Source organism: Carassius gibelio, chromosome B6, assembly GCF_023724105.1.
Source record: "Carassius gibelio isolate Cgi1373 ecotype wild population from Czech Republic chromosome B6, carGib1.2-hapl.c, whole genome shotgun sequence".
NCBI classification, from domain to species: domain Eukaryota; kingdom Metazoa; phylum Chordata; class Actinopteri; order Cypriniformes; family Cyprinidae; genus Carassius; species Carassius gibelio.
The window spans coordinates 23,500,732-23,512,291 of record NC_068401.1 but is presented as its reverse complement, the minus strand read 5'-3'; the positions used below and the strand labels follow the sequence as shown (position 1 = coordinate 23,512,291).

Here is an 11,560-nt window from a genome sequence, read left to right as displayed (position 1 = left end):
ACATGACGAAAAGCCTCAGCAAAAAAAAAAAAATTTGAGTACCAAACTATATTTATTGTTTACAGTAGTAAAGGACAACAAACAATGTACATATCAGTACAGAAGAAAGCCAACATCTGAGAATCTTTGAGTCAAATTCTCTCTCCCTTTCAGCCATATGAATTACAGTGAGAGGGCAAGAGATGTTAGAAGAAATCAGACCAGTCCTTGTGAGCGATGACTGATACCTCGCCTCAACAAAGCCTGAAAGGATTCCCTTTTGTCTTGCTTCAAGACCTGGTCATTGTTCTGGGATTTAAAAAAAAGGGGAAATGAACAGGAAAAAGATGTATTGGTCTTTTAGTTCATTCCGGTTTCCTCAACCAGCACTCAAGAGGAAATAGGATTGGTAAATGGATATATTTCGACAAATATTTAAAAGTATAAAAACAGAACAAGTTGGTGTAATCCTGCCACTATTTGCTAATCGAGTACCATCTTTGGGGTTTGGTCCAGAAAGGCTCACTGTAATTTGCATCATGTAATCAGTCTCTTCATTTTTAATCGCTCGTTTACAGATCCCGTCCCTACAGTGAGCTCGTACGAGAAGCGGCCCCAATAAAAGGCAGATGAATACAACACTGGTTGAACATATTTCTACAACACATACAGGCAAATAGAATCAGAATTGAAACAGGCGTACTTAAAGCGCTTAAGAACTGAAAGGTGGAAAAGAAGGGAAAAAAAAAAAAACTATGCTTCCTCACTTTTTATTGGGTGGATATACTATGGAGAGGGTGAATGGTTCCCGGGCTTGTTGAGTAAATCAGTGTTCGGAGCAACATAAAACCCTGCTTGGTGGCTGGTGTGGATATTCTGAACAACTACGCCCTCTGGCAGCCTTCTAGAGTACGTTCCCCCTCCACAGTAGCTGTCTAACCATTGCGCATATAAATATTACTGGAAACACACTTGCGATGGCCACTCTAGGAAAGCTAGAGATGACAGAAGAGAGACAAAGAGAGAAAGAGAAGGGGAAACGATGTGAAAGCATCAGAATGAAACACCATGAGGAATAAAATAGATAAGTGTGGGGTCCAGGTGGTGTGGAGTTTTAGCAGGAGCCGCCAGTTTGCTGTTGAAATACGTCAATCGTGTCCTCGTCCTCCATCTCCAACTAACAAATGCAAAGTTCCCATTAGGTACAACAACAACAAAAAATCCATTAGTTACAGTATTTATAATCCTTTTTTAATATTAGTTAATAAAATGTTTCAGTTTATTTATAGTTTGTGTTAACTTGGTAAGCTTTAATATAAATGGATACAACTTTACATTTTAATACAATAGTATATGTTGAAATTAACATCAAGTAAGATTAATGAATGTTAACAATTTTCATTGTTAACTAATATAGTTAATAACTAATGTAACCTTACTGTAAAATGTTCCCCAATTAGGTTATCATAATTATCTATTATTCAAATCACCTTCTGGTCACACAAAAAAATCTAAATAACTAAAATAAATTAGTAAATAGATTTTCAGTTTAAACAAAAAATACATTTTTAGTTAACTTCAAAGGCAAATTTCAATTGTTTAACTAAAATGAAAAGCAAACACCAACATAAAAGCCAATACAAAATATTAAAACAATATTAGTATTCAAATAGCACTACAATAGCACAAGATTTTGTCACAAAAAAGGGGCACTTTTACTCACCTGCGCCGGTGTGTCTGTCTCATTAATTGGTTGCCCGTCAAATCTAAATCTAATCTGTCTTATCGACAAACCCTGCAATAAAAACAATATTTACATCAGTCATGGGACTGGATGCACTATATAATTTTAATAATACTTCAAATAAATATGGAGTTCTTCAAGCGTTTTGTGTTCCAAAATCACAGTGACTCACATGGACGGCCCACGCAGCAGTCCTGAGTGCCAGGGTTTACCATGAGCACGATTACTGATCTAGTGGAAATGCCTTACCTGTCTCTCACAGTACGCTTTCATTAATTTGCTGAGTGGCGTGTGCCTTTTAATTTTGAACTGGACCACCGAGCCATCCTGCCCCGCCACTTTCAGATTGATGTGGTCGTTCTCGGTTTTCACTCCCTCCTGAAACAATAATAATAAAGTGCATGTGTGAGAATTTGAGAAAACAGGGAAGATCAAACAGAGCAAAATCTACACATATGAGATGCATGAAACATAACCCTGCTTGCCCATGGAGGACTATAACTTAGTGAAGAAGGCCTATTGAATGCTAAGTTTTTAAGAACTAAGTGAATTGAAGGGGGAGTTAAAACACATTGTTAAAACACATTTTATAACAATGTTCAGAACATCCAACTATTCGATAGTCGCCGCAGCTGTGAAGTGAACGAAACGTACAAAACCAGACAAGCAAATGTTAGCCGTCTAGTAGCCAAACATTGTTGCATCTCTGTGCGCCATTTTTAAGCAACTGGCGCAGCGAGGTGCAACTCTCAATCGTAATCGACAGAATAATCAAATCAAACTTCTGAGGTGAAAACTTCTGACTAGCGTTGAAAATGCAAGGTATCGGTTCAATTATCATCCAAATGGCGGACGAAAATTTAGTGCTGCGACGCGCTTTTATATTTCGTTCCGCTGTACTTGAGGCATTTTCTTACGCTAGTGGCGTAACGTGGCCGGTGAGCGCCACTCCGCTCTCACAAAGAAAAACCCGCAAACGCTGAATTACACCGGAGCAAACGCGCGGTGCGTCCAGAACAGTGGCGTTCTTTGAATAAGCATCTGGTCAACAAACCATTTAAAACACGCTTTAATAAAAACACAAGGCTGAAAATTAAAAACGGATGGCGTTTGTATGTACACAAGACAAAGATCGCGTGCCGACCGCCTTTCTCCCGCATAAATGCGCAATCTGACTATCAGCAAGAGGTTGCACAAAATGAAACTGGAACTCGGCCTCACGCGGCTGGTTTTGAGCGAAGCTTCAAAATACGGCAAAATTACAAATCGGATGCTCACCTTAGGCTTGTCTTCGGACATTTTTGCAGGTGTCTGTTGGTCTGTATTATAGAAATAAGCTGAACACAAGATGCGCTCTCCACACTGTAGTAGAGCAACACTGCTGCCGACGGGAACGCGCTTTCCTTTACCTACTTTGTCAACGATTGGTTGGTTTTTGGTCACGTGATGCTCCTGTCGTTCGCGGGAGCGAGCAAAGATCCCCGCGAATTTCTGTGGATAATCAGGCCTGTGCTCATGATGTACTTTTAGGTCTTGACATCAGGTCTAGTGAATCAGTTAATTTTAAATATATATATATATATATATATATAGCTTTAAAAAGAGACACAGCTGTAATTGATAGCCATAATTCCTAATTTGTGACCAAAGACCAAACAACAAATAGCAAGTTGTCAGGTTTTCCCATCAGCTGTTAAAAGTGTTAAAAGAGTCCTAATGCGAGTATTGAGTAGGTAAAATAGAGTCTCAAAGTAAATGCCTTTAATGCTAAGGCCATGTGTCACTGTCAAAAGCTGGTTTTGCCTAGTTTCCCTTGGCCTTTGTATCTAATGTATGTGTTTTAGCATGCAGTCAGAAAAAAGTCAATAACATAATATTTAGCTGTATCTAAGCCCATAATTTGATTTGATGTTAACAATTTTTACACAAATTGTGATGGTGATTGCATTCATCAACCTCAACCTTCAGCACTGTAACCACAAAGCTTATATATACATTTATCAATGACTTCTCACTTGCCAACCCAACTAAGAAGACACATTTGCAGCCCTGTTTCCCATTCTGGTGTAGTTTTTATTTTATGTTATGTTTTTATGAACACTGTCATATTGTATAGATTTTAAAGTGTTAACTGATTAAAAACTATATAAGTAATATTATAAAATAACTCTCTCTCTCTCTATGTATATTGTATTATGTATAAAAAAAAATGAAATAAACAGTTCATATCCCAAGATCAATCAAAATTTTAACATTTAAACATCTCAACACTGACAATTTGTTGAAAAACCTGTAAAATTACATTCAAGTCAAAACAGGCAAGCACATTTGAATTATTATATTTTTTTATTCAATAAATGAGTATATTACATCAGCAGGTATTTGCTAAATATCCAAATACTGTATCTTAAAAAGGTCTATTAAGCTATGAAGAACAGTCATGGACTAATAAGTAATCCTTCAATCTGTTCCAAACCTAGCAGATACTTATGCTTGGCTTCAGATGTGAGCATTAAATATGTTTTTTTATTTATTATTATCTTTTATTATTTTTGTTTCAGCTAAATCTATTTTTGATTACAATTATTAAAAAGTTACTTTCATATTATGATGGTTGGGTAGCCTTTGTGGAAAATTTTATTTAATAAAATAATTGAACAGGAATGACAATAAACTGAATTTTCCTTAAGCAGAAAATCATAATTTTGAGCACAGTGGAATCTTATTATTTAATTGATTTTAATAATTTTCAAATAGGCAGCAGATTATTCATCTGTCAAAGTATTCATTTTTCAAACGGTGCACCCATCATTTTAGCTGGGATTGTCAAATCTGGCATAAGGACTCGCCCTGCTGAGACCTGAGAGAGAGAGAGAGAGAGATAGGGAAAAAGCACAAAAGATAAAATTATATTAATTAATCAAATATACATTTCAAACAAATATATAGAAACAAACATCTTTTTCTTTTCTAAAAAAAAAGGCCATTGAGCAAGGTCTTCGAGATTTTGTTAGTAAATATTACTAAGTCATATTTGTTTATGACTTAGTAGTGTTTAATTTTATAAACACAAATCTGAATGTACACATTTATCATAATTCATGTCCAAGAGTGTTTACTGAAGAAACTCAAGAGGGAGCAAATTGAATAATTACCACTAGAGGGAGCACAACTTCATAAAAAATTAGACTAATCATATTGTTTTAAAAACATGCGGCTGGACCTGATTTTTAAAAACATTGTCATATATTCCTTATCTTTATATCAATTGAAAGCATGATTTTTTTTCTTGCACTGCCAGCATAACAACCATTTCAAATTAACTTATTTATGCTGTTTCTGAGATGAGGGAATTGTTGACTCACCATATTTTTGTCGGATCTCATCATGTCTAATCTTCAACTCAGTTTTTCTGTGAAACAAGAACACAAGAACATAAATTATTTGTGAAATCACACTCCCCAAAGGTATGCTGACGATCTGTACCCATTACAGCTCTACAACATGTTTCTCATCGAACATCATTTGTTACTTCTTAGTTCCTCGTAACGTAATATATTATGTCTGCTTTGAAAATTCAAATGTTCATACACTACCCATGATGCATCTTGATGTACATATATATGTATGGATAAAAGCAGATGAAAAACATCTGTTATTCCCCTTTTAACTGCTTTTACATATTATCATGTATCGCCTTTCATCTCCATTTTAATATTCAAACATCAGTAACTCTTACCTCTGCTCTTGTTTGGTTTTTCTCTTGTCTGATTGCCGGTTCATCCTGTTTTCAGTTCGAGCAGATCTGAAAGCAAAAGTTTGTTAAATTGAGAAAGTTGAGTCGTCAAGGCCTTTCTTTAATGATCTAGAGGTCTCTTGGCTCTCTGCCATTTTATATTGATGAAGAAAGTTTGACAAATAAGTAAAGAAAGTAAAAGTAAAAAGTCAAAAAAAGTAGTCCAAGTCTGATTATATTGACTTTATCTACATTTATGCAAGTAAAAGTAATTAAAGCCTGAGGGTGGTGACACCAACTCCCTGCAGAATTTAAGAAAGCTAAATGGAGGGTGTGACTTATTTGTCAACCATATAATAAGCTGATGTGACATACAATACAAGGTCAAACACATCTTGTATGTTCAGACTTACCCAATGTTCTCACACTTGCAGCAGCAGAAAATACACAGCAAAAAACCAATGATGAGGAGCGCTCCAGCCACTGACAATGTAATGATCAAAATCTGGAAGTTTACTGAATTTCACAAAAAAAAAAAAAGAGAGAGAGAGAGAAAGCTTTAGAAAGTGTTAAAAAAAATTTTTGTGGTTCAATTAAATGTGCAGTTAAAACGGGTACATGCATTAATAACTTGATAATAACATAATAAAACAACATAGCAATCCCGAAACTTTTTAAATGTTTTCATGTTCACTCATTAATGAGAAATTGCTGATCACATATCAAGTTAAAACTGTTTCATAAAACAATGATTTTTTTTTTTTAATGTCCAAAACAGACCAGGAATGCACAAATAGTATGCTGATTTATATACATAAAAGTTTTTTAATGATTGTTTTTTTACTTAATAATACTATTAGACAATAATAAAACCATTAGATGCTTTAAAAATATCTTAATATTTATAATATCTATAAAATAAACTATTATGGGCAATCATCAATTTTTTTTAGAAATGTATGCTATTTTTTTAATATTTTTAAAATCATCATTTAAAATGAGAAAGTTGCCTTAAGTACCCATAATAAGATGGTATTGGTAACTGGTATTGTGCTGTATTCCGTGCATTCCTAATAATGATTATTTTATTGTTATTCATGCAGTTATTTTGTGATTTATATGATCATTTTGTCATTTAAATGATTTTATACTATGTCTTGTTAAAAAAGGAAGACAAGAAAGAATTTTATAAAGGCTGGGGAAACAGTGTCTTAAATAACAAATTAAGAAAAATAAGTCAACATGTCTTACTTGTGCAAAGGCCCCATCGAGCATCACTTAGTGGGCAGAGGGAATGGGGGGGCAGGATGGTTTTGGCTGGGTATGTTATACATGTTTTAGTTGGAATGCACCACAGACACTAAAAAGACAGAAAAGATTGTTATATACAGTCATCCACTGAATCCAGGATTCAAAGCTCAAGATGTTTTATTCTCTGAATTTAGGGTTGCAGATAGTTACAGTACCAATGACGATGAGGGTAATGACATCAGACGAGACGAGTTATTACAGGGTTGATACTGACACTCACGTCATTAACTGAGAAAAGCTGTGTGTGCATGTCTGTGGTATATAAAAGGTTTGTTTGGGAGTGTCTTAACAAATAAATACAGAATGTCAACATCACACAGCAACAACAAACCCAATACACAAATAATTCAAATGCACTGATGGACCTGATAGCACCATGAGTAAGCACATGAGAACTAGTTTAAAATCTAAAATATTAACAGGTGAAAACTGTAACCGATTGCTCTGAAAAGTATTAGTATTAAAAGTAGAAAAGTATTGATTTGAAGCATTATTCATGTCCATTACACAACTGTTACTCAGGTTTAATATTCAGGCTTGGATGTTTGGTCAAATTTTTGGTGAACTATAGTAACAGTGATGCTTGCTTTAGCAAACGCCACTAAATAAAAGGTCAAATTTTTATTAATATTAAGTTAGCAGGACGTCTCAAGTGACACTGAGCTCTCAGAAAGGGTATGAAGCTGTAAACACCCAGAACAGGCCAAACCTGTTCCACAGGTGAGGTACGAGAAAAAAAATCCTGTAAATCTCGCTGCCTGCTGAGTTCATTATTTCCTTGTCACTCTGTTTTTCTCTATTTCTCATCTCATGTCTCCTCATGTTTTCGGTTCTCATCAGATCTCATTTATACGACTCTCTCTCATACTGTAATATGTTTTCACCCATGCTTTTGCCATAGGTAAACAGTTTTTAATAGTGTGAATAAAACATGCCAGTCTGCTCCATTGACTGGCGACAGGCAAAGAAACATCAAAGAAAGAGGCAACATTTGATCTAAACTCACATCCACATATGCCAAGCATTCCTCACAGCTTGTGCCATTCTTGCTCTCACAACCTAGACAGGTGAGAAATATGAAAGAGGAGACGTTAATTATAGAAAATAACTTGAACTTATAAATCTAGTTCTGTGTTAAACACAACTACGATCTTTAGTGCCTGACTTTATATATAAGGCAACAATTAAACCCTATGAGACAGTGGTTGCCTTAGACACCTTAGTTATGAACCAGACAGAAGCAGCATGGGAAATCAGAGTAAGGCAGTTTTGGGGTTTCCAGGGGAATTAAATGTTTTACCAGTAAACAGCAGGTCTTATGCTAAGGCTCTAGAATGGGCTTTGCCTATTCATATTAAGCAGTAAAAAACGAATAACTATAAAACAAGTCTGGTTATTGTAGTAAACTATTGTCAAATGAAAAAGACCAAGTTTTAAAATCACAAACAACAAAACATTGAACCTTATTTCCCTGTAGATTGTATTCAGTCAAAAGCATATCTTTGCCTTACTTGGACGTGGTGTTGTAGTCGGTGCTTTACTTGTAGTAGTTAGTGATGTAGTCTGTGTTGTCGTAGCTGAAGATTGTGGAGCCTGTGTTGTTGTTGTTGTATTTGGAGTTGTTGTATTCTGTGCCAGCGTTGAGCTCAAACCAAAGAGAAGGAGGACGAGAGGAATCAAATGCATGTTATCTTCTTTAAATGAACGAATGCCTGAATGAAAACTGATTCCTCTGGTAGTTTGTAATAAACTTAGTCAGCAAATATCTCCCTTTGAAACCTCAGCGCAGACACTTTCTCCGACCAGAAATTGGGAACAGGTTTTTTAGTTTTGTTTCTCTTTTATGGCGCTGCACTTCTCCCAGTAGGTTAAATTGCAAACATGCGTCGGTGAAGGCGTGGTTTATTATTATTAGGTAGTAGCCATGTAATACAAAAGCTGCATTGTAATCTTTGCGATGGCTCAGGATTTTTAAGCAGCAAACTTTAATCAGAGAATGATTTCGCGAAATGTCTCCTCATAATTTTTTATTTTTAGGGGGTAATTTTATATTCACAAGCATAAATATTGCTTGTTTAATCCCAAGATCTATATGCTATATTTTCAAGATTCTCCTTCCTAATGTTTTAATGTTTTAAATAATAAAACGTATAGTCTACGTTTCCAAATCTCCCATAAACTGTATTTTTGTTTGTATATATACTACAATGTAATTATTCTGTACTTCTATTATTTATGTAAGGAATATGTATATGATATGAAATGTAATATGTATTACATATAGTGAAATACGAAATAACGTTATAGCCTAAACCAGATAAATTAAAATACTTGTTAATTTTTGAATTATTTTGATTATTTGTACACGAAATAATTCATAGTTAAGCATTAGGCCTATGCTTTATGAGTAATATTTTCGTATAGGCTAGAGGGCCTATTTAATAATAATAATATCACGCCTAACCAAAGGGCCCGTGCTTCGTACGTCAATAACTCAGTTAGCTGGATGTAATTGTTGATGATATGGCATGATCTTGGATTGGTTGGTTCTTTGAAGCACGAGTTGCTGTCATAGCTCGGGAGCAGGTTTATTTCATGTAAACAGAATTAGATAGCATCTTTTTAAACAGAACCGATACTTAGAAATCTGTCCCACCCACTGCTACTTTATTAGAAGAGTATACCCTATTGATTCAGGGACAGTATTACATTAATAATAATTAAAAACATTAATAAAACACTATAGATACAGTCAGATTTACTCATTAAAATATTCGTGATTAAATAATTACTTTGTAATTGTATTGGAGTCTTACACACATGCTAAACTACAGTTAATCTGAGCCATTTAATTAATTTGAGTGGTGACGGCTATCATGGGAGTGGCTTGATGGAGAGGAGACGCAGATAAGATCTTGACCCTTGAGAAACGCCGTTAAGTAACAAATCTGCTTCAAAGATCAAATTAAACGAATTGTTGATTACAACACTGAAATAAAAATGCGATGCCTGTACAAATACTATAAATCATGAATATAAATAATTGTGAATGATATAAAAAATAAATAAATAAATAATTGATATATTATTACATTTATGTAGTTTTGTTCCATTGGCTGTTTCCAGAAAAATTTCTAGTTTTTTCGTCAGGTGTCTTTTTAAATTATGTCATTACGTTGCTGTCTTCAGTAGGACCTTCTCGCGGTCTTGCCGCCAGTCAATCGCTGCATTGCTGATCGTGGTTTCGACTTCGACCATCGATACATCTGCCCTTTTAGGGGAACACGAGAACGCGCACTAATCTTGAAGAACCAAATTAGCCAGACATCAATTATCACGATTACTACATCTGGAATATATTAAACCATCTCAGATGTAGGCCTATTAAGCGAGCTACGAAAAACGGACCCCAGATGTTTTGTCACCCTCTGGTGGATCCAGACTAAGTTGCCAGACAGTCTCTGAACAAATGATATTCACCTTCATCTCGGATATTCAGCGAACAAACGAAACCAGTGCTTGAGATAAATTACAATAATTTATTAAAGTATTTTGTAAAGCCAGTTACAAAAGAAAACATTTCTCTCTCTCTCTCTCTCTCAATATTTTAACAAGCACAATTATTCTTTTTTTTTTTGAGTCAGCAATAATTTATAGTTTTATATCAACGGCAATGAAGAAACTACATTCAGGCCTTGTACTGGCTGCCTGCAGCTGAGCAAGGACCCCAGTGTGAATGTGTGAGAGACAGATACAACCGTGCTATTACTGTGTGCATGATTTCTGTTGATCTTTGTGTGTAAGCATGTCATGTGATCATGTGTGTGTTAATATGTGTGTATGAGGCAGAGTGTAAGCTAGCATCTCAGCTGCTCTGACACCATCTTCTCTTAACACACACACTTACACCCACTCCGTAACATCAACACATACTGTTTGTTGCTTCAACACACTGTCACATCAAATATTCTACTCGTATTTATGACAAGTCAACTCAAATCCATTTCTTCAAAGCGTTGGCAGCCCTTTAAAGCTGATATAAGCCTCCAAAAAATCTGAGATCACCATGAAATTGTAAAACTACACCTTCATTTCTCCAATGATCAACAATAACACCATCATAACAGACAAATACACCAAACCCTCGCCCACCCCTTCCCATTCTGCTTCATAAATAGAATCATAACAATAATAATGGAAATTCCCATACACATAGCTCCCTAAACATCTTCATCATATTCCATCATCATTATTCTTATTTCAATTCATTGTTGAATTCAGACATACACGTTCACAAAAAAAAAAACAAAAAAAAAAACACTTGCATTATACTGACAAATATAGTTGCATATTAAACAGCAAAATTACACAGGTACTGTCGCAGGATTATACTCACATAAAAAAACAACAACAGGCATACTTGGACTCATTCTGTGATGATCGAGAGTCAGTGGATGATGTTTTTTGGTGTTACGTTCCATTTTAGATCTCTGTTATGTCTGCTGTCTGTTATCTCTCTGGCAGCATGGCCTCTCTGGAAACAGTCTAGGCAGAGCTCAATCATGACATGAAACACAAAAAGGCTGCTTTGGCAATGATAAAATGCCAGAAAGCCAAAAAAAAAAATTCTAATAAGAAAAAAATCGTAAACTTTAAGAATGTGTCTTAATGTCTGTTTAATATCAGATGTGTATGGTAATTTGTCAGGCAGTTTTTTTTAAAGACAATACTTCACCTGTGGTTTGAGGGAAAAAAGATATGCAGCTATGTAAGATTAGCCACCAGTTGGT

At 35.1% G+C, this 11,560-nt stretch overlaps 2 protein-coding genes across 2 annotated transcripts; both read right to left on the bottom strand.

The window, feature by feature from the left end:
• Positions 1-33: 33 nt before the first annotated feature.
• sumo3a (small ubiquitin like modifier 3a) lies at positions 34-3,169 on the bottom strand. Its single transcript, XM_052559280.1, has 4 exons — positions 3,002-3,169; positions 1,973-2,101; positions 1,703-1,774; positions 34-1,156 (listed from the first exon to the last, which is right to left on the bottom strand). The coding sequence occupies exons 1-4, from the start codon at positions 3,020-3,022 to the stop codon at positions 1,094-1,096; spliced, it is 285 nt and encodes a 94-aa protein (XP_052415240.1). The 5' UTR covers positions 3,023-3,169; the 3' UTR covers positions 34-1,093.
• An 881-nt stretch (positions 3,170-4,050) lies between these two features.
• On the bottom strand, positions 4,051-8,678 carry pttg1ipa (PTTG1 interacting protein a). The gene is made up of 7 exons (XM_052558013.1): positions 8,282-8,678; positions 7,777-7,829; positions 6,711-6,819; positions 5,873-5,975; positions 5,463-5,528; positions 5,089-5,135; positions 4,051-4,583 (listed from the first exon to the last, which is right to left on the bottom strand). Exons 1-7 carry the CDS (start codon positions 8,454-8,456, stop codon positions 4,537-4,539), a joined length of 600 nt encoding a protein of 199 aa, XP_052413973.1. The 5' UTR covers positions 8,457-8,678; the 3' UTR covers positions 4,051-4,536.
• Positions 8,679-11,560: the final 2,882 nt, after the last annotated feature.